Source organism: Ixodes scapularis, unplaced genomic scaffold (assembly GCF_016920785.2).
Source record: "Ixodes scapularis isolate PalLabHiFi unplaced genomic scaffold, ASM1692078v2 PGA_scaffold2__306_contigs__length_199485367, whole genome shotgun sequence".
NCBI lineage: Eukaryota > Metazoa > Arthropoda > Arachnida > Ixodida > Ixodidae > Ixodes > Ixodes scapularis.
The window spans coordinates 186067883-186090907 of NW_024609857.1; the positions used below are offsets into that span (position 1 = coordinate 186067883).

At 49.4% G+C, this 23025-nt stretch overlaps 1 protein-coding gene across 1 annotated transcript; it reads right to left on the reverse strand.

The window, feature by feature from the left end:
* Positions 1-890: 890 nt before the first annotated feature.
* LOC120850291 lies at positions 891-5244 on the reverse strand. The gene is made up of 4 exons (XM_042292125.1): positions 5148-5244; positions 4734-5047; positions 1602-1715; positions 891-1245 (listed from the first exon to the last, which is right to left on the reverse strand). Exons 1-4 carry the CDS (start codon positions 5186-5188, stop codon positions 1184-1186), a joined length of 531 nt encoding a protein of 176 aa, XP_042148059.1. The 5' UTR covers positions 5189-5244; the 3' UTR covers positions 891-1183.
* Positions 5245-23025: the final 17781 nt, after the last annotated feature.

Below are 23025 nucleotides of genomic sequence, written 5' to 3' on the forward strand. Positions count from 1 at the left end.
AGGCTTACATGCAGAGCATAAGAAAAAGCAAGCTTCCCACAAAGAGCTGAAGAAAGTGTGAAAAAAATTTAGATGCTTCACGCAAACTTACACGCAGAGCACAAGAAAAAGAAAGGGTTCCCACAAACATCTGAAGCAAGCATGAAAAAAATCCAGAGGCTTCATGCAGGCTTGCACATAGAGCATAAGAAAAAGAGCTTCCCACAAACATCTCTAGTAAGCGTAAAACAAATTCAGAGGCGCCACACAGGTTTACAGGCAGAGCCTAAGAAAAAAAGCGTTCTGCAAAGACCCATAGCAAGTGTAAAAAAAATTCAGAGGCCTCAGGCAGAGCACAAAAAAATGGGCTTCTCACAGACCCGTAGCAAGCATAAAAAAAGTACAGATGCTTACAAGCACAGCACAAGAAACTTCCCACAAACATGTGTAGCAAGCATTAAAAAAAATGCAGAGGCTTCACGTAGGCTTATATGGAGATCACAAGAAAAAGGGCCTCGCACAAACAACCGTTGCAAGAGTAAAAAAAATTCAGAAGTGCCTCGGTAAAGAAGGAACGCAAAAAATGAAAGCTGCCCTTAACACAAAGAAGAAAGCAAAGTAAAAACAAAATGAGAACGGGACAACAGTTTCATCAACTAAGGCAATCTAAAACACTAATTAGTTTTCCGAGGTCCTGCCATCGACTGCCGAAGTCCCTGCGTTCAGCTGCCCCAGCCGCCAACTCGCGACTTTTTTCCCGCAGGAACAGTTGCAGCCGTGCATGGCAGAATCGCCTGATGAGCTTCATTTTGATTTCATGGCGGTCGGGCAGCTGAACACATTGGCTCTCTGCAGCCATCCTCGCCGATAGGCCGTCCAGGATGCCCCGTGCATGCATCATATCCGCAATGAGGCTGCGAAAGACACTTTCACAAATTGTGAAGAGGGCGCGTGCAGCTTCAGAGGGGCAGGTCAGAGCGTCAGGGACATAACTCTTTAGCCTGAGGAGGCTATTTGCAGGTGCCATGGGGACTTGAACAGCTGCAGCACACGTGTCACATGTAGCATTATGTTTTACAACTCTTCGTACCACATACCCGCGTAATAGTCAAAGCTATTCTCCTCAGGTTGTGACATGGCGAGTTCTACCTCCTCAAGAAAAATGTCGGTGGGCACAGCAGGTTGTACATCCAAGTCTGCGAGGTCAGCCAGGTAAAAGGAGGCATCGTCCAGTTCGTAGGACCCTGCCTTGGACGCCTTCAGGTACTGCGAGTGTGTGATGATTTTCAAGGTCATCTTAAACTCCAAGAAGTTGGGATAGGGTTGCCCTGTCGCATTACCGAAAACACGTTTTCATGGCAGTCCTGCGTGAATCTGGATGTGAGCACAAATGAAAAAGAATGTCCCTCAATGAGACTTTGCTGCAGGTCTAGAATGGACTTGGTAGAGAGGATTATCCCCGCCTGCACTGGCTTGAACGCCCCATCCCCAATAGTGAGGTGGAGAAAAAGATCCTTAAATTTGACCAGAAAGTCAAGGGTGTTCTTGTAGCAGGCCTTATTTTGCCTGCTGATCGCAAGGACTGGGTGCCTGCTGCTCATAAGATCAAACCATTTGTTGACCTGTTCCAAGAACCAAGCCGTGGTGAGGAAGTTGGTGCTCCAGCCATGATTCTCCACCAGGAAGCGCAGGGCAGTGGCCGTGGAGTGACTGAGGACCCGTAGGGCAGTGCTCACCTACAAACACAGAACTGCTTTAGATCATCAAGTGTATGCAATGTTTGGTAAACTCGACTGAAGGAATCAATGATTTGAAACTTCCCCCTCAGTCAATAAAAGAACAGCATGGGCACTAAACGAAGAAAAGGCTGCTAACTTCCATTATTGTTGTCCATACGAATGGTTTTTGCTGGTTTTTTACGAGTTTTTTCCACTCTCTTAAAGTTGGCAGTTCCACTTGATGAGCAAAGGTGATGAATGCCAGCACTGAAGTAAAGTACACTCCATGGTTACTTTGGTAGCTGTGCGTTGCTAAAAGTGTCACCGACTCCGATTTGTGAACCACTGACTGATTTTGTTGAAAACACTTTAAGGGAAGCTAAAGAGGTTCTCCAAAAAAAAATGAGTTAGAGGTAAATTCTTCCGTATTTGTATCCTGCAAATTTGAATATGCACTATTTGCTCAAGAAGTATCACCCAACGCAAAGAAATATTTAAAAAATTCACTCGGCATGATGTCACGTCAAGAACTTTCACCTGGCCACCGAAGCTCAAGCACCATCTCTCGTGCAGTGTTCCGGCACATGTGACCAGCCTTGCCCAATGCAGCGTTTTTTTTTTCTCGTGAAATGGTGCGTCATCTGCTACAGACGCCTAGTTCCCGCTACAATCTTTCACGCCTGACCAACATCCGCTAAATCTTTTATGAAAGTTTATAGGTGTACTAAACTTACGTCAAAACAAACAGGCGAGTGAAAATCGTGAGCATGAGGTGAATCGCACACAATTTGTCGACCACTCAAATAAGCTTGCAATAGCTGCAGAGATTCCGAGGATCCTTGTTGCGACGCTGCTGTCTCTCAGAAATTTCCTCCTAGCTTCTTACACCTCGGGAGGGCGGGGCTTCAGCGCTATGGTCAAAATGCTTTGATGGCTACTCCGGGCCTCAAATTGACAAATAATTTTAATATTCGTGATACTGGAGGCCATATGAAGATGATGCAAGTGTTTTTTAAAGGTACAAAACCGCTTTAGTTTCCCCTTAAGCAGGCACGTGCGAATAACGAATTTTATGTTTCAAGCGAATAAGAAGCTAATAGTGACTTGGGTCGAATAATTTCGAATCGCATATTGAATAATTGCTGTGCCTTTCTGATACTGCCATTGCGCTCAGCTTCCGCCATCTTGACAGTGTTGATGTCAAGATGGCGGAAGGTAGCTTAGCTTAATGGAAGCTAACCTAAGTTAGCTTCCAGTCGTGTGTAACTAGCTTAGCTAGCTACAAACAAGCTAAGCTACATGCTAACTTAGCTTAGCACTCTTACCTTAGTACACATTTTTCAAAACATTATAGTATTTGAGTGATGGATGTGTGTGAACGAGTATGAATAAAAAGTCATTTTAGATATGATATAAAGACTATCATACCTAAAACACCTAATATGAAGGGGCACACAGTAATCCACTGAAATGAGGTTAGACAAGAGCAATTTTGAGTATGTTTTGTTCACGTTCTCAAGGATGTGCGTAAATTCTGCAGTTGCTAATCGAAGCAACAAATGAAGCTTGTCATTTAGTTCTCCTTGTCAACAGCCTTTTTCCTGTAGAGATAGCTTTCTAGTGCACAAACTCAGCACGTGAGCAATGATTATACTTTGTAAAGGAAAATCTAGCTGGTTTCATTTAGGTTATTCTCAAGTATCTGCCTACCCACTGCCAAGGCTCAGTTAATTCTGATCTAAATTACTGAATGACTCTCGCTTCAAATAAATCAAGCCATACATAGAGATTGTAAGTAGATGAGAGATTTGTCAGTCCTCTTGCTATACCCAAATATTCGTTTTAAATCTTAGACTAAAGAAATGATGCGCAATGATGCACACTGCTTGACGGGACCTCAATTGTAGAGTAACACATATTCATGGTAAAAGCCAGTTGTTGTTTTTTTTGGCCTTGAGGTAAGCACTCATATTGACCAGGAACATGAACAATCATTACGCTACATTACAATGTTTTCCTGAATTCGTCGCACACGCGCGTGACCTCTTCTTCTCTGGAGGTGTGCCTTCCACTCAATGCACAATCGCAGTGCCTGCGAAATACGCACGATGACGGTGTTTTCTCTGTAAGTGTCGCTTCTGCACAGCACACCGGTGCTCCTTAAGAAGCGCACTCAACTGTGCTAACTCGCTGCAATCGCGACTTTGTCAGCACTTAGAAAGTGTGCACATCACCGAACGAACGGCACGCGGCCAACTCATCGCGAGTCCCAAGGGCAACTGATAAGAGCGCTAGAGCGATCTCGACATCACAGGACACAGGACACACACGATTGGTAGGTGAGATGATGACGTTTTATTCTAGTAGGGCCGCGCCAATCACGGGGTGCAGATTTGACCTACCTTCCACTACATTAATGGGACGCTTAGTACCTGGGAATGGTGACTAGAATGACGTCACGTGAGAACTGTGTATAGCCATAGGCTGGGGATGGAAACATGTGCAGCATGTGCTGAGCTGTAAACAATGTTTAATTTTGGCCATTCGTGTGCAGAGATTAGTCATGAGCTGCCCAAATGTTTGCCGAGGCACTTATTGTCACGAACCCAAGTCAAGTGTTCATGCAGTGCTCGTATGGAATCCATAAGCCTCATTCGACCATCATCACCACAGGGTGCTCTCCTAGACACCGTCAGCATAATTACCTCCATGGTCGCATCAGCAAGGTTACAAAAATTGGGAGTGAAGGAAACACTCCCCCTCTAAACTTGAATTCACATCTCGACGAGTGCAAGATACTGAGGTCAAACTAGTGCTGTATGCCTGCGATGAGAGAATCATTCCAACACAATATCAATAATCTACCCCTTCATACCACACTGCAACTAAATGAAAAAGGAACCATGACACCAACTTATCATTTAAAAATAAATTGTGTAAAATACAAAAACACTACAGTTACTAACAAGGATATTATACCTGCAAATAATCAACAGGGAGCTTTGAAGCATTTGAGTAGCCTGACAACAAACTTGCCTTCAAGCCGCCGCCCTAGAGTTCTAGACGACGGCAATGGGAAGCTCCCCTCCAGTAGCAAGTCGTAGCCCAAGCTGCCACATGCAGATCGCATCTGCAGCGACTTCTTCACCGTCTCATTAGACCACTTGGACCCCCTGTTGCTGGATCTCGATAGAGCTGCCAGTTGGTCCACAGTGAAGAACTCGTGCAAGTGAGACCGGAATGTCGCTTCCCTTGTCTTTTGTAAGGCAGCCTGCCTCACCAAGCGATGATTCTCGTTCTCCAGCTGCCTGATCTTCCGGCTCATCTGAAGAAAGACATCTTCAGTGAGCCTAGGTGAAACGGGTGATGGAGAAAGAGGCTGTAGGGTTCGCTCAGAGGTCTTGGCCGCTGGTTGCCACAAACACGGTACAAGAATTGGGTGTCGCCCACCTCATGAGATCACTCCAAGCAGTGCAAGAACCATGACACATACCCAGCTGGTGGAGGCCGCCGACACCAAGGTGCCGAGGGCAGCTGCGCTGGCCTGGCCGCGCTGGTAGTCACTGGTCACCTGCAGCGAAGGGTGCGGTGGTATTGCTACACGGGGGTATGCAGGACCCTGGAAGATGCTTACGAAGCACGCCCCGCTGGTGGTGGGGAGTGGCTGCGTTAGCAGGCCGCCCTGCAGGGCCGCTCCAGAGGTCCTGGCTGCTGGTTGCTGCAAACACGGTACGAGAATCGGGTGATTCCCACCTCACAAGATCACTCCAAGCCGTGCAAGAACCACACACCCAGCTGATGGTGTCTGCCGACACCAAGGTGCCGAGGGCAGCTGCGCTGGCCTGGCCGCGCTGGTTGTCACTGGTCACCTGCAGCGAAGGGTGCGGTGGTATTGCTACACGGGGGTACGCAGGACCCTGGAAGATGCTTACGAAGCACGCCCCGCTGGTGGTGGGGAGCGGCTGCGTTAGCAGGCCGCCCTGCAGGGCCGCTCCAGAGGTCCTGGCTGCTGGTTGCTGCAAACACGGTACGAGAATCGGGTGATTCCCACCTCACAAGATCACTCCAAGCCGTGCAAGAACCACACACCCAGCTGATGGTGTCTGCCGACACCAAGGTGCCGAGGGCAGCTGCGCTGGCCTGGCCGCGCTGGTTGTCACTGGTCACCTGCAGCGAAGGGTGCGGTGGTATTGCTACACGGGGGTACGCAGGACCCTGGAAGATGCTTACGAAGCACGCCCCGCTGGTGGTGGGGAGTGGCTGCGTTAGCAGGCCGCCCTGCAGGGCCGCTCCAGAGGTCCTGGCTGCTGGTTGCTGCAAACACGGTACGAGAATCGGGTGATTCCCACCTCACAAGATCACTCCAAGCCGTGCAAGAACCACACACCCAGCTGATGGTGTCTGCCGACACCAAGGTGCCGAGGGCAGCTGCGCTGGCCTGGCCGCGCTGGTTGTCACTGGTCACCTGCAGCGAAGGGTGCGGTGGTATTGCTACACGGGGGTACGCAGGACCCTGGAAGATGCTTACGAAGCACGCCCCGCTGGTGGTGGGGAGCGGCTGCGTTAGCAGGCCGCCCTGCAGGGCCGCTCCAGAGGTCCTGGCTGCTGGTTGCTGCAAACACGGTACGAGAATCGGGTGATTCCCACCTCACAAGATCACTCCAAGCCGTGCAAGAACCACACACCCAGCTGATGGTGTCTGCCGACACCAAGGTGCCGAGGGCAGCTGCGCTGGCCTGGCCGCGCTGGTTGTCACTGGTCACCTGCAGCGAAGGGTGAGGTGGTATTGCTACACGGGGGTACGCAGGACCCTGGAAGATGCTTACGAAGCACGCCCCGCTGGTGGTGGGGAGCGGCTGCGTTAGCAGGCCGCCCTGCAGGGCCGCTCCAGAGGTCCTGGCTGCTGGTTGCTGCAAACACGGTATGAGAATCGGGTTATTCCCACCTCACAAGATCACTCCAAGCCGTGCAAGAACCACATACCCAGCTGGTGGAGTCTGCCGACACCAAGGTGCCGCGGGCAGCTGAGCTGGCCTGGCCGCGCTGGTTGTCACTGGTCACCTGCGGCGAAGAGCGTGGTGGTATTGCTACACGGGGGTACGCAGGACCCTGGAAGATGCTTACGAAGCACGCCCCGCTGGTGGTGGGGAGCGGCTGCGTTAGCAGGCCGACCTGCAGGGTCGCTCCGGAGGTCCTGGCCGCTGGTTGCTGCAAACACGGTACGAGAATCCTTGTTTTGCAGAAATATGGGTTCGAGAATAAATGGATTTGTCGCCCTTTCTCTCTTCATGCTGGCCGAGCGGAGAGGGACGAAGGCTTCTTTGTATTTACCTCGGGGTGAAAGATTATCCTCAAGGGGGACAAAAGTGGTTTTGGGGGAGCTCTATCTAAGTCAATGCGACACAATAAGCCAACGGGACGCAGTGGACGTGCCTGCGGCCAGGGAACTCTCGTCTTTTAGCCATGCACTCTCGAACCACTAATTCTGCAAATGGTCCACTGGGTGTTGCCCACCTCACGAGATCACTCCAAGCCATGCAAGAACCATGACAGATACTTAGCTGGTGAGGCTGTCATAACATTACAAGGCAGCTGAGAGTGATGAATGCCTCATGCATTAACTTAATAGAAGCAACAGAATATGAGTTATTGGGTTTTGACTTACATTTCCATGAGGCGGGGTTTTGTGCTGTGTCAGGCTGCAACACTGAATGATGGTGTCTCATGCACTCTTGCACAAGGACCACTCCGATTTAAAAAAAAAAAAGGTCTCTGACATGGAACAGAGATGTCAACAGCCTACCAAGTCCACATTATTATAGGTCACCTGTGCCTCTTTCAAATCATATCAGTAAAAACATCTTAACACAAGATAAATTATTGCTTTTAATTCACTCTCATAATCTAGGTAAATATCAAAAGAACAAAAATCTCACTTATCCTCGTTACACACACTCACTTGACTTTCAGAATGCAGAAACAAGCTCGGAACAGCTGTGGCTTTTAGCCTCCTCCAGCCGTCAGAGCACCTCGTCTGGAACTGGGAGGGCTCGAAGTGGTCCTGCAGCGAATAACGTTTTGGTAGACGTCAAAACTGTGTATTCAGCCGCTCGCGTCACAGTACAGTTATTCCGCTGACGAGAGGCTCACGCTTTCAAAATACGCGATCTTACAAATCCATCATCGCACGACCGCCACAGGCCTGAACCACTCGTCTTTCTGCGGTGAAGCGAAAGCGCACAGGACGCTTCCACGGCAGTAGAGAATAGATCACAAAATACACGGTTTCGTCACAGTGCACTCGCGTCCACCGTGCTCGCGTCACAATATTAACAATGAACAATACCTCACCTCGCAAAGGTACGTTCTGTCGGGAGGTTTCCACCCCGCGCCACGCCTGATTCCTGAAAGCCACAGTTTCCGTCTCCTCGGGGATTTCGGCAGCTTGAACAAGCGAATTCCTCTGGAAGCTCTGTTCCGGCACTTCAGAGCACAACAACGACCCATTTTTCAAACAAGACCGGAACGGCGGAACTCCCGCGGCTACACAAACTTTTGTTTACGTTATTTCAACGCACGTGTCTGCGTGCGCATTCGTTTATTCTACCATTAAAGAAGGCTATGACGAAAAGCTCACATGCACCAAGTTTTCAGTCACCGAGCGTTAACTTTTTAACTCTAGCGACGCTAAAATGAAATTACCGAACCCTGCTTTACTTTTGAGGCTCACGACCACCGCTAGGGGAGGTTTTGCGGCTTGTGATTGGCCACGAGCGGCCTGTCAATCAACTATTCGACCAATAGATTTTCGCCCCATTGATACCAATGAATGGCCAAACTCTCCCAATATACGGCTCTGCGCTACTCTGCTTCGAAGGAGCTATATAGTGCTGTAGCAACGGCTGCCAAACGGACGCTGATTACAATAGCGATGGTCTTCCGCAGTCTCCAGAAGGCTCCTTTTGTTTGCTTTGACAACGAAACTAAGCAAATGAATATTATATTACTAAGAGTAAAGTGAGTGTGATGTTGTAAAATATTAACAAAAATTTAATTCATCTTAGGTTTTATCTAAACTTTAGTTGTTTTTTGTTTTTTTTTAGTGTAAAACCGAAACTATCTTAATCAGCGTTTCGTTCGTCGTATACGCTTCCGTGCGTGTGTGCGTTCAAGCGCCCGTGTTCGTAATCGCGTGTGGACGCGTCCGCGTGTTTGTTTGTGCGTGCGTCTGTGATTGTGCGTCCGTGTGCGTCTGCATGCGTGCGTGCGTTTGCGCGTGTGCACGCGTGCGTACGCGCGTTTTTGTATGTGTCTGTCTACGCGCGCTTAAGTGTATCTCTTTGTGCGTTTTATTGAACTACGCCAGAAAGAAGACTAATTGGATGTCCCTGGACACTGCAATAAACACTAAATGAATTTATTATTATTATTATTATTCTCATTATAATTGAAATATGCCAGCGCGAAGTCGAGAGGTTCTTCCTTAGCCCTGCAGTAAACTCTAGTTGATTGATTGATTGAGCTTTATTTTTGCCGCTCGTGATTTGAGACAGATGCCAATCGGCCACTTCCGCAAATAGGGCGAAGATCCGTCGCTCTTCTAAATATCGCGCTTCGAACGTACCTCGAGAAGTCCGACGTCTTGATTGTCTCGATTTCAGCAGTTTCATTACCAATATGGTCAGTTCAATTACACTATGTACAGTTTGAAAGTTTGGTACAACCAGTTCCAATAATATATATTTTTAATATGTTATGACGACGATTTCCGCACGTATAGCAGGCGACACAAAACTTATGGAATTTTCAATTTAAAACTTTTACACTTAAAGGGGAAAGCTCAACATTGTACTGTTCTAGACAGAGGAGAGACTCGTACATGAGTCCAAGTCTTTAAGAAAGTGGTGAATTTTGAAAAAAAACAAAAACGAACGCTTCCTTCTTTTCTGGTGTGTTTTCGCAACTCACCACATAAGTAAAACAAAATCGAAAATTAATTTAAAAAAAAACAATATTGCGAAGAGTTTAAGTGGAAGAAGTTTTTAGTAACTGGAACAAATGTAGGCTGAACAGGTGACGAGCCTACTTTAAATGCGCGTTTTCCATTTAACAAAAAAAAATCAATTATAGATAGAAAAAATAAACAAGCGTTCCGCTTAAACCCGTTTGATCCGCTAAAATTTTGCCAGGACTTAGTCAAAATTAGGGGAACGCCAGCCTTGTGCAGAACTTAACTTGTTGACCGGGAGTGCGCTACTTCTATAATCCTAAACAATACTAATGGCGCGCCTAAATTATACTTGAAGTGTCAGCGGTTCCTTTGAGCGTACTTGGTGTAGGCTAGTAGTTATATGATCTAAACATACTTGGCAAGTATACTAGGATCATGGAACGACCCCGGAATGCCATATTCTACAACTCTACTTTTTGTAATATTCTATTACACTCCCTGCCTTATAGTATACTAGAAGTATGTCGAGTATACTTTTATTACGCCCTTTTTCGCTAAGGGGTCTGGTAAAGTACCGCGATAAAGCTACACTGGGTCAAAGAAAGAGCAGTCGGCGATGTGTATAATTTATTACTGAGGTAAAAAAAAAGTACAGTAAATTTGTTTGGGACAAGCTGTAGTCAACTTTGGAAGCTAGACCTTTATCCGAACATATGCACTCACGCATCGCTTTCTAAGGAGGGCATCAGCTGCAGTTAAATCTAAACTACCTCAGTTCAGATCTTCCTATTAACATCTCGGTAACGCGAAAGCACTTGCACTCATCAGAATTGCCGTGCTCGAAAAGCCGCGCGGTGCATGACACTGCTTCGCGCAAACGCCGGCAGCCGTGCTTGTGATATTGGCACGGGTGGTGGCCAATAAACAATAAATGAACAGAAAGAAATAAACGTTTAATGTGGCGAACTTGTGCCAAAAAACAAAAGGGTACAAACGATAATAACGAAGCGTCACGGGCGTCGAAATAGGCGTAGCAGCAGAGTCGAACGCTGGGCGAAAAACTGACTGCAGATCAGCACGCGGAGTCCCTTATGTACGCGCGTTGGGTTCTGGAACAATCCGCCTAGATTGTTCGGCGACTGGAACATTCAGAACTCGATCTGACGAGAATGTTCTCGAACTCACGAGAACGCAAGGAAAGAACAAATAAAAGAGCATTCCACTGACTGGAATCGAACCTAGACTCTTTGCACGACAGTCAAGCACGGTAACCACTCGGCCACGCGCGCGGTCGCTCGCTGACGAGCGTGGCATTACTCCCCCCTTTAAAAAGGCATCGTCTCGATGCCACGTAAAAGGCAAAAAAACAGAGCGAAACAAACAAAAAAATGGGAACCTACGGAGGCTCGCAAAACACAATCCTATCAAGCGGTGCACAAGATCACAGTTCGCAGTATTATCGCGTGTAGTACGGCTTGAGGCGCACGACGTGGACGGCTTCCGGTCGTGGAGCGCGGCGTGATGAAGTCCGTGTTCCGTCGGGCATCACCTCGTAGTTCAGATCCCCGAGTCGACGAAGTACTTTGTAGGGTCTGAAGTAGCGCTTTAGGAGTTTCTCACTGAGACCACGGCGGCGGATCGGTGTCCACACCCACACCATGTCTCCGGGCTGGAAGTGGACGTCCCGACGACGAAGGTTGTAGCGGCCAGTGTCGACACGTTGTTGGGCTTGAATACGGTGTCTGGCGAGCTGGCGGACTACTTCTGCCCGTTGGGCAACCACCTGGGCGTCGTCGCTTCCGTCGAGAGCCGGTTCGTGGGGTAACATTGCGTCCAGCATTGTCGTTACTTTACGACCATGAACCAGTTGGAAGGGTGTCACCCCGGTGGTCTCTTGCACGGCCGTGTTGTATGCAAATCTGACGTACGGCAACACCTCGTCCCATGTCTTGTGCTCCACGTCGACGTACATGGAGATCATGTCGGCGGTGGTCTTGTTGAGTCTCTCCGTCAGCCCGTTGGTCTGCGGGTAGTACGCCGTTGTGCGCCGATGGCTAGTGTGGCTGAGACGAAGGATTTCTTGCGTCAGCTGAGCCATGAACGATGATCCACGGTCAGAGATCAAAACTTCGGGAGCGCCGTGCCGGAGGACGATGGATTCGATAAAGAACTTGGCGACTTCCACAGCAGTCCCTACAGGAAGGGCTTTCGTTTCGGCATACCGTGTGAGATAATCTGTGGCGACAATAATCCATCTGTTTCCTTGCGTCGATGGTGGAAAAGGACCAAGTAGATCCATTCCGATCTGCTGGAACGGTACGGTTGGGGGAGCGATCGGATGCAGGAGACCCGCCGGCTTCGTCGGCGGTTTCTTGCGTCGCTGGCACTCGTGGCAGGACCGTGTGTAGAAGTGAACGGTCTTCGGCAGCTTGGGCCAGTAATACCTTTCACGAATTCGGGCCAGCGTACGGCTTTAACCAAGGTGTCCGGACGTCGGGTCGTCGTGACAGGCTTGGAAGATCTCCGCTCTAAGGTCGGTGGGGATTACCAGCAGCCATGGTGTGCTGTTGTCTCCGAAGTTCTCCTTGTAAAGTACACCTTGTCGGAGGACGAAAGTCGGCAGGGCTCTCGAGAAGACACGGGGGACAGTACCCCCTCGTCCTTCGAGGTGCTCGATTAGCGCGCGCAGCTCAGGATCGTCTCTTTGACGTCGTGACATGTCGTCGGTGTTCACTGCACCTAGGAAGCACTCGTCGTCTTCGTCGTTGCTGCTGCCCGAAGGTGTTTCGATGGGGGCTCTGGACAGGCAGTCGGCGTCGCTGTGATTGCGGCCTGACTTGTAGACCACAGTCATGTTGAACTCTTGGAGTCGTAGACTCCATCGAGCGAGGCGTCCTGACGGGTCCTTGAGGTTCGCAAGCCAGCAGAGCGAGTGGTGGTCCGTGACTACACGGAACGGGCTCCCGTACAAATACGGACGAAACTTCGTGATTGCCCAGACGACAGCAAGGCATTCTTTCTCAGTCGTGGAGTAATTTTTCTCTGCCTTGGACAGTGTCCGAGTTGCGTAGGTGATAACTCGCTCGGTGCCGTCTTGCGCTTGAACCAGTACCGCGCCAAGTCCAGCGTTACTTGCGTCCGTGTGAATTTCGGTTTCCGCATCTTGATCGAAATGTCCTAGAACAGGAGGAGTCTGCAGTCGTCGCTTCAGCTCGTCGAATGAGTGTTGCTGCTTCTCGGCCCCTTCGAACTTCTCGGCGTCCTTTGTGAGGTTTGTGAGTGGTGCGGAAATCCTTGCAAAGTCCCGGATGAAGCGCCGATAGTAGGCACATAGTCCAAGAAACCTTCGCACGGCCTTCTTGTCTGTCGGTACTGGAAATGCTGTGACGGCGCGAGTTTTCTCTGGGTCGGGGCGAACGCCTTCGTTACTAACCACGTGACCTAGAAACTTCAGTTCGTCATAGGCAAACCGACACTTTGACGGCTTCAGGTTGAGTCCGGCGGTCCATATGGCTTGGAGAACTGCTCGGAGTCGTCGCAAGTGTTCGTCGAAGTCGCTGGAAAACACTACGAGGTCATCGAGGTAGACGAGACAGCTCTGCCACTTCAGTCCTGCCAGTACGGTGTCCATGACACGCTGGAAAGTTGCTGGAGCCGTGCACAGTCCGAAGGGCATCACCTTGAACTCGTACAGCCCATCTGGCGTGACGAAAGCTGTTTTCTCTCGGTCCCGTTCGTCGACTTCGATCTGCCAGTAGCCGCTCTTCAGGTCCATGGATGAAAAGTATCGGGAGTGGCGCAGCCGGTCTAACGTGTCGTCGATCCGGGGGAGTGGATTGACGTCTTTCTTCGTCACTGCGTTCAGCTGCCGGTAGTCCACGCAGAACCTAAGCGTTCCGTCCTTCTTCTTAACCAGTACAACTGGAGAGGCCCACGGACTGCTTGAGGGTTGGATTATGTCGTCATTCAGCATCTCTTGCACTTGCTCCTGGATCACCTCCCTTTCTTTAACGGAGACTCTGTACGGAGATCGATGCACAGGGCGCGCGTCGTCCTCGGTAACGATGCGGTGTTTCGCAATAGTGGTTTGGCGCACCCTCGACGACGTCGCGAAGCAGTCACTGTATTCGGCGAGAAGGTCACTTAGCTGCCGTCGTTTCGGGCCTGGAAGCTTGCGGTCAATGTCGAGCTGTGCTGGCGCCGTAATGTGTTGCTGAGGTGGGAATGATTCTTCAGCAATCGCGGCGATTTCGGCGGAGTTCCGAATTTCCTCGACGTTGCCTACAGCGGCACCTTTCGTGAGGTGTTGCGCTTCTTGCCGAAAGTTTGTCAGAAAGACCACGGTGGGCCCATCCTGAAGTTCAGCCACTCCTCTTGCGACGCCTATTCCTCGTTCTAGGAGTAATTGAAGGTTGCCTTCAAGAACAACTTCGCCGCAGGTAGCTACATCGGCCACTACGGGTACGACAACACTTGATCGCGGCGGCAGGTTCACGTGGTCGGCAGCGACTCGGACGGCGGCTGACGCTGTTTGAGGTTTCTCTGAAGACGGAACGGGCTTGCGCAGCGTCAATCTGCTCTCACCAAGGTCGATGACGGCGCCGTATTCACACAGAAAATCCATGCCGAGAATAACGTCTCTGGAACAGTCTTGTAGAACGATGAACTTCACAGGGCACGTTTCACCGCGGATCTCGACGCGAGCAGTGCATCTCCCGATGGGTGTGATGAGGTGCCCTCCGGCGGTTGGTATTTGAGGTCCATCCCACGGCGTCGTGACTTTTCGAAGGCAGCGGGAGAGCCTCCCACCCAAGACTGAGTAGTCTGCTCCGGTGTCCACGAGTGCAGATGCGTCGTGGCCGTCGATGATGACGTTTAGACTATTGGACACCACTGCAGCGGCGTCGTTTTGGTCTCTGGTAGCGTTCGAGTGGGGGCCTCCCGACGTTCGTGGAGGATCTTGGCGTCGGTCGTCTTCGGCAACTCCACCTCCAGGGGTTGCCGCGCCTAGTTTCCCCGGCGAGGAGCGAGGGGGGACAGGCTTTCACGTCGTGGTCGGTGCATCGGCGAAGCTGGACGTCGCGGTGACGGCGACCGGAACTCTCGGCGGGACGCAGGCTCGGGGGACTGAGGTCGTCGCAGGTACTCGTCTATCTCGACAGGGCGTTCACCATGACGGGGGCGCGGGTCGTTCGGGTGGAACCCACGTAGCCCGAGTCGTCGGTATGGGCATCGGCGGTAGGTGTGGTCCGCTTCCCCGCAATGGAAGCACAGAGGGCGTCGGTCGGGCGTTCGCCACACGTCGGTTTTGCGGGGTACGCGAGGGTCCGGGCAGGCGTACTGGACCTGGTCGTCGTGGCGTCTGTCGTGCTGCGCCGCAGGAGACTGACGTCGGGGCGGCGTGACATAGGTGCGACGAGGAGGCGGTGGCCGTCGGGCACTGCGGCGTAACTCAACGTCGGTGGTTCCGGAGCGGTGCTGACGAGAACCTCAGGCTGCAGCGCTTGCTGGACTTCTTCCCTGACAATCTCGGCGATTGAGGGCGAAGCTGGGCTTGCGGCGGCAGGTAGAAGTCTCTTGAGCTCTTCCCGGACGACGTCTCGGATCATCTCGCAGGTGTCCGTGGTGTTGCAGCCGGAAGCCGAAAAGGATCCGACGCCGGGAACTCGGTGATAGTGGGTGGCTCGTGCTTGAAGGGCACGTTCGATGTTGGTGGCCTCCGTCATGAAGCCTTCGACGGTGGTAGGCGGGCTCCGCACAAGACCACCGAAAATGTTTTCCTTGACGCCACGCATCAAGACTCTGAGCTTCTTTGCTTCGGATGCTTCGGGATCGGCGCGGTTGCTCAATCGCAGGACATCTTCCACGAAGCTAACGACGCTCTCGTTAGGGCCTTAAATCCTCGCTTGAAGAAGCTCTTCCGCGCGTTCTCTTCGTTGCAGGTTCGTGAACGTTCTTAGCAACTCAGCCTTGAGTTGCTCCCATGAAGTGATCGAAGCTTCGTGGTTCTCGAACCAGTTCCGGGCGGTGGCTTCCAAGGCGAAGTAAGCGTTTTGCAGACACTGTTCCGGTGTCCACCCGTTATGACGGGCCACTCGTTCGTACTGTTGGACCCAGTCGTCGATGTCTTCGTGGCTTTCGCCGTGGAAGGAAGCCGGTGTCCGGGGAGCGATGGGTAGGTAGACGACGGCAGGAGCGGCGGGGGCCTGCGACTGGTTGTCCATCGTCGTCTTCTTCGGCTTGGGTTTGTCCAGGAGCAAACCGTACTCCGGATCCTCTCCCTTGGTGCGACGGCTGGTCCGACTTTCAGGTTCCGCGCTGAGTGGTCTTCTCAGCGAACTTGGAGTCGGGCTTGCACTGCGGGTCCTGGGAGGGACCCGCAGTGCAGAGTCGAACGCTGGGCGAAAAACTGACTGTAGATCAGCACGCGGAGTCCCTTATGTACGCGCGTTGGGTTCTGGAACAATCCGCCTAGGTTGTCCGGCGACTGGAACATTCAGAACTCGATCTGACGAGAATGTTCTCGAACTCACGAGAACGCAATGAAAGAACAAATAAAAGAGCATTCCACTGACTGGAATCGAACCCAGACTCTTCGCATGACAGTCAAGCACGGTAACCACTCGGCCACGCGCGCGGTCGCTCGCTGACGAGCGTGGCAATATTATGATAACAGAACGGAAGTGGTCGTCTCGGGATATGTTGGAAAATATTAATGACTCTATTTACATCATATCTTTCTGTAAAACATACATAAGTTGAAGAACAAAGAATATTGCTATAGACATGAACAGTGTTATAAGCAGCATTTGATATGCTATTAATTTATTCAACTAGTAACGGCTGGGAAATGGTGCTTAGAAAAGGAAGCACCATTAGCTAAGGCGCGGGGCCTGGAGCTCAACCTCTACCTAAAGTGCGTTTCGCAGCAAAAATACTGAGTTAATGAATTTTTATTAAAGAAACTAAACATTATTTTTTATGTAGGTGCCCTAAGTTCTCTCTTCAATATTATGTTGTTCATTTTAGTGTCACTTTAATTACTGCGCAGAGTTTATCGTTGGAGGGCACAACATTTCCCCAAAATCGTGAGGTTTTTTTTTGTGTTTTTTTGTTTTTTTCGCATTAGGAGTTGCAGAACCAGTTGTAGAAATATCGGCAGCTTTCTCTCTCTCATTCAACAGCAGAGATCAAGGGACCACGTGGTGTGCTGCCGTTTATGAAACTCCAGACTTCATCATACACACGCGCTATTCGACTGTTTGCAGACGACTGTGTGGTATACCGTCATATATCAAATCAATCAGACTGCATTGCCCTTCAAAAAGACTTGAATAGTACAATGCTATGGTGTGAAGCATGGCAAATGCAAATAAATGTAGAAAAAACGAAAAGGATGGCATTTACAAACCGCTCTTCCATTGTACATCATGACTATACCCTCATAGATTCCAAATTAGATAAAGTAACGTCATTTAAATATCTGGGTATTCATCTAAGTTCTAATCTTTCGTGGAATAATCATATAGACTACATTCTTGAAAGAGCAAATCAATCTTTAGGATTTATTAGAAGACATTTGCACATGGCAACAAAAAAAAAAAAAAACTACAAGCATACACTGCTCTGATTAGGCCAAAGTTGGAGTATGCATCTATAATTTCGAACCCGCATCAAAAGTATTTAAATGACCGGCTAGAACCTGTTCGAAACAGGGCAACTCAATTCATACTCAAACAATACGCACCTGTAAGCGTCACTCAACTTAAAGGCTTAATTGGCTTACAAACACTTCAGCAGAGAAGACATCTTGCTAGGCTATCGTATTTCCACAAGCTTTTTCACTCTTCAACTGAATTTCGCGAAAATAACGTCATCCCCCTCCCCCCCGTGTCTTTCCTCGTCATGATCACCTTAACATAGTTCATATTCCCTTCGCAAAAACTAACTTGTATAAATTTTCCCCTCTTCTGCAGGCCATAGACGACTGGAATGGGTTGGCAAGCGAAATCGCACAGTCAACGAACCATGACAGGTTTGTCTCAATGTTACGTGGCTCTTTATCATGACATCTATTTTGTTTTTTTCTTTTCTAAGTTTCACGTGTACGTTGGTACCTTTACATTTCCATTTCTTAATTTCACCATCCCTGAGTAAGTCCTTTCAATAAGGTTTTCCATGTACCCTCTTTTTAGTAGCACTTGTAAACTTCTCCTGTATTACTTTTTATTCATTTAAAAATTATTACATGCTGGTGTGCGTGACCATAGACCGTGTTACGAATTATTGAGTTCTGTTAGCGTGATTATGTTTCCTTTTATATTTTCATACAATTGCAACAATGTACGACTATGATGACATTCCATGTTCGCCCTCTATGAAATGCCCCCTGTGAGCCTTTAAAGGGGCACTCAAGTGCTTTTTGGAGAAGTTTGTTTTTGAAAGCACGCTGTTTGTTGGGCTTCAGTCAGTGAAAATGACCAGTTCTAGACGGCAAGACGTTGAAATAAACTCGCAGCAAAAGAAATACGCCGGCACTATTTCCTCTTGGGGAGTCCATCCTGTGTCCCCACCACCGCCAATAAAAATTGTGAATTTCGTGGAGATACCGAAAGTTACTAATATTGCTCTTTTTAGACATATGCACATTATATTTTGGCAACCACGTCAAATCTTACACTGTTAGCAAGTGCCGTGTATTTGGTGAATATTTGGGGTGAAAAACACGCTATTTACACAAATTACCATAAATTTACACGATGAGTAACGGATAATACGTTCAGATATCATGCGAGGTTGTAAAAAACGTGTTTTGGTTCGGTCATACACGCATAACCGTGTAGCCGACCTCGATAACACGCATCGCCTCCGGCGACGACCGCGGCATTGCCGGCTATCGAAGCACCGGAATGCTTGGGGACACACTTAGAAAGGACCGTCGAGACAAATGCCGCGGAAAGAAACATGTCTCGGAAGCAGATATGCACCAAAAGCAATTACGCCATGTCGCGGGACGTTGGCGAAACCCGCGAAACCCGCGCTTACCGTGGCTCGCCGCCATTTTCTGGTCGATGGCAATGCGGCTTCCCTCATGTCGCCCATGTTTGCATTTAGTTTAGAGCTCTTGATAATAGTTTCTTACACACCACAAGTAAAGTCATGGGTCCAATTATTCGTTCAAAACAGTTAAAATGAATATAAAAAGCGTGTCTTCGATGTGAACACGTGACATTGCAGTTGGTTTCGTTTTTGCTTCAACCTTCAACTGCTTCAACTGCAAGCGATCTGGCCGATCTGGCCATGGTGCAAGCGCAACGTCGATGTACGGTGGAAGCAAGAGCCGGTTGGCTTTCGTTCTTTTTGTTTGACCGGAGAAATTTCTGGCAGCCGCTATTGTTTTGGTTTGACGGGACGCGAGGAGCTTCGCATAGAGCTTCGCAGTTTGCGAGCACATAGTGAAGACGTGACCGGAGAAGTGCCCCTGTGATGTTCCCGGAAGACGGAAAGTACCATTCGTCGTGTGTGCTTTGAAAGCGAGGGGAGTCACAGGGTCCACGAGTGCGCAACCACAAGCCAAGGTTCACGACAGCGCTGCGTTCTTCGGCGATCTCGTTCTGTTTGGGGCAACACGGCGATGCGAGAAAGGGCCGAAACGTTCGTGGTGTGTGGTGCGGTGCTTGTAGGTAGAAACCCGCACTAACGCGGAGCTCATATTGGTTGTTGTGGGGTTGCGTTTGACGGGTTTAGCCCCGTCGTCGTCAGCTGATCCGGTCCAGCTGGTCTCGGAGGACGCAGCGAGCGTTCTTAAAAGTAAATCTTCCTTCGTTCCGTTTCAAAATGTGGAAGATTCCCGACGCATACCGTGAGTAAAATGCTGCGGACCTTTTCAACAGAATTACGTCGTTTTAATTGAACAAGGGACTTCGGATAGTTTCCCTAAATCTGCCGTTTCTATGCTTCGTGTCGTTAGACTGCATTTGCACAGCGACGTGTTCGCACAGCGACGCACACCGCTCGAGTAGATGATTCGGTCCCGCAAACGACCGGTTATACAGAATTTCAGGGAAACTTAAGTCACCACCGATGTTTTCCTGTAAATCTCGTGTGACTCGTGTGAGTTTGTTGCGCTCATCATGCGGTGTGAATAAACTAGGGCAAGATTTTCTACCTGCCCACAGATGCATGAACTGATACCAATTTTTTACGTAGAGAACATAGTGGTTTTTCTTTACATTGGGAAGAGGCCCGAATTTGTCTCTTTTCCCTCTGGCACTGCCCCAAGTTTCAAGTTGCAGTTTGAGTAGACATACCTACTAACAGGTACAAACTGCTCTAAAGCAGGTGAAAGACTGGGAAGTAAGGACGGTGCGGACACCGTGTTTTGCGCTTCTCGCAAGGTGACTGATGCTTTTGCGAGGTATGCGGAATATGCAAACGATTTTGTTATGCCCTTCGTTTGAGTCTCCAGAAAAAAGAATAAGATTATTTACAAATTTAGGCGCAATCACAAGCCAAGATTTACGATAACAGTGCGTTCGCTTCGGTGGTCCGTGTAGTGGTATTATACGCTGCTTTCTGCAACACCGCGTCATGACGAAGAGCTGGAACGGTTACGGTCTGTGCTGGCCTCCCGGTTGACAGAAACCCGCATCGCCCGCATCGGCACCGAGTGCACTTGGGCTGTTGATGCTCGAGCCTTTCATACGCGGCTTGTCGCCAGCTGATCCTGCTGCTCGACGGTGAGAAAGCGGCGAGTGTGACCTCTGAAGTAAATGTAAATCCTGGTTCATCCAGTTATCCAGTGTCAAAGTGTGGAAGATGTCCAACGTGTACTGAGGGCGGGAACTACGAGCGTTTTGCCTTGCTTTTATAACCGAAACCAGAGCAGCGAGATAATTGCCTTGCGTACTCCAAAATGACGCAAGCAATAAGTTTCAACAGGTCGAGTACGTCACCGCGGATGTAGGCACTGTTTAAACGCTTGCAGTATCCACGAGTGCTACCAGAAAAACGACGTCAACAGAGAAGGAGCTCGCGATTTCAGCATAATGCAGTGCCACGGGCTCGTGAATTTTCAATGTGGCTATATAAAAATATTAAAAAAAAAAAAAAAAAAAACGCATCAGCGCCACATTAATGATTACGAATAACACCGGTCACAAACTCCCAAGCCTCACCGCTTCGCTCGACACCAACACGACATACGACAACAATCTGCATCAAAACGCCCCAAAAGTGAAGGCGTCTGCTCCCGTACGCGTACTACAACTAGCGGAAGTGAAGTGTTGGGCGGATGTCCTTCACAATAATATATATAAAAAATGCCTTGCGCAAGTATAATTTCCATTGATAATTGAATACGTACTGATAAAATCCCAATCATTTGTTTTTCTATCTGATTCAAGCGAGTCGGACTGCTCATAACACTGGTCGAGCATGAAAATAACAAAAATTTGAACTTTTTCATGGCCGGTTTAAGATTTATTGTTAGTGCATCGTTGTTTTTCGCAAAGGACTAATTTTACCGATTTTGCCTCCATACTTTTTAAATGCAAACAATTCTTACATACGGCTGTCCATTGTGCCGTGTTTTGTGTCTTCTTCTATAAATCGGTAACGATCAGCGACCAAAGAGCTCACCCGTACATGTCAAGCATATATACGCCGCGGGGTGAGTCCGTTGTTAGTAGGAAGTGTCGGGCGTAGTGTCGGTGTTGTGTTTGTGTATGTGTCGCAGCTGTGTCCTACGTTGTGCTCGTGTTGTCTGTGATGTATGAGAGTAGCAGTCTACGCGTGATAGTTCCCAGCGTATTAACCGACTCCTGCTTTTTTTTCATTGGTTGCTAGAAATCGCACTAGGTGGCGCAAGTTACCGCCCGATTACAAGAGTTTGCTTGAGCTATTTATCCATGTAAGTTCAATATTCGTTTTTTTTGTTTTTGTTTTTGTCTAGCGGTTTTGTCGTAGCTGCCGACGCCACCGACCGCCGACGATGCACGTAGGTACCTTTGCACGTAGCTACGTCCGCCGCTCGGAGACTGTTTACTGTGCATAAAAGACATCGAACGAGAACGAACGCGTCCTGTATGCTTTCAGTTCGGCTGAAAGGCGCGGCTGGCTGGGCTCGTCCCTTGCCTGTTCTCGGCTGCTGGCCGCCATGTTTCATAAGGAACACGTTGAACCGTGCTTCTCGGAAGGCAAACACGGTGTAGCGTGTTAACTTTACACAGCACCTCATGTGTAGACGAAAAACACAGATGGCTCCGTGTAAAACGCACACGTTTCGACGTGTCCGCTATAGGACAACGGTTTACACGTCTGGGCGTGTTATTTTTGCTAACAGTGTAGGATGTAGGTGACGTAATACAGCTATTACTGATTGAAAAAGAGCGAACTATGTTTTCTCCTTGCCTTGTTACGCGGGAGTGATGTGCCCGCGCGGCGACGCGACTGCGTCGCTCCGTCAAGTTCGACTCCGTCGTCTACCGGTTTTCTTCCCGAGGCTCCCACTTCATCCCGTTCTCGAAGCCAGGTTCGCGAAGACGCGAATGGTTTCGTTACACCAGGCAAGAAAACGACCACCGAGAACCTCCTCCACATTCCTCGTTTCTGTGCGGACAACTTTGAGGCATTCGCCAGCGGTGACTGTATTTGTGGACGCCATCAGTCTGCTGTACCAACGTCGCAGTACCGATGCATCTGCTTCCCGTCGCCGACGGGACCGAGCGAGGAACACGGGAAAAAGTCCTGGTAAGTGTTCTGGTGATTTTTGTGAGTTTCATGAACGTCGCATTGTGCAGCAGTCTGCGTGACATACGTGTTCAAAACTGAGGGTGTTTTGTAGAAGAGAGAACCGCGACAGAATGCGAAAGTTTGCGAGCGTGACGTTACCTCAATCCAAAGGATACTAATGCTTTATTTGTACTCAGTGGGGGATTACCGACGCGTACAGGGTCACAAAAGGCAATGCTGCCGATACCGGAATGGAGCCGATGTCCACCTAAGCCTAATAACGTCACGATCTTTTTTTTTTTTTTTTTTTAAGGATTTAGGTTTTCTCTCTTTTACCGCAGACTCGGGTAATTTTGAACATGATCAGCATCCACCAGCTCGCCTGCACACTCATTGTCGTCGTGTTCTCAGGTGCAGTTTATTTACTTGGACCAGAATGCACGGCTCTGTTTTCTCAAACAGCTGCCACATCTCGCAAGCCACCGGCAGGAATTCTTTTCCTCCCGGCCTGCCGGTTCGAGCTTCATCTGAGAACACGCTTCGTTCGCGAGCTTGGAGCGTGTATGCGCAGCCAAAGCACGGCGAAACGAGCGAATGTGGAAACCGGTCATCCAAATGAGACGCCCCGTGATATGCCTGTGCTTG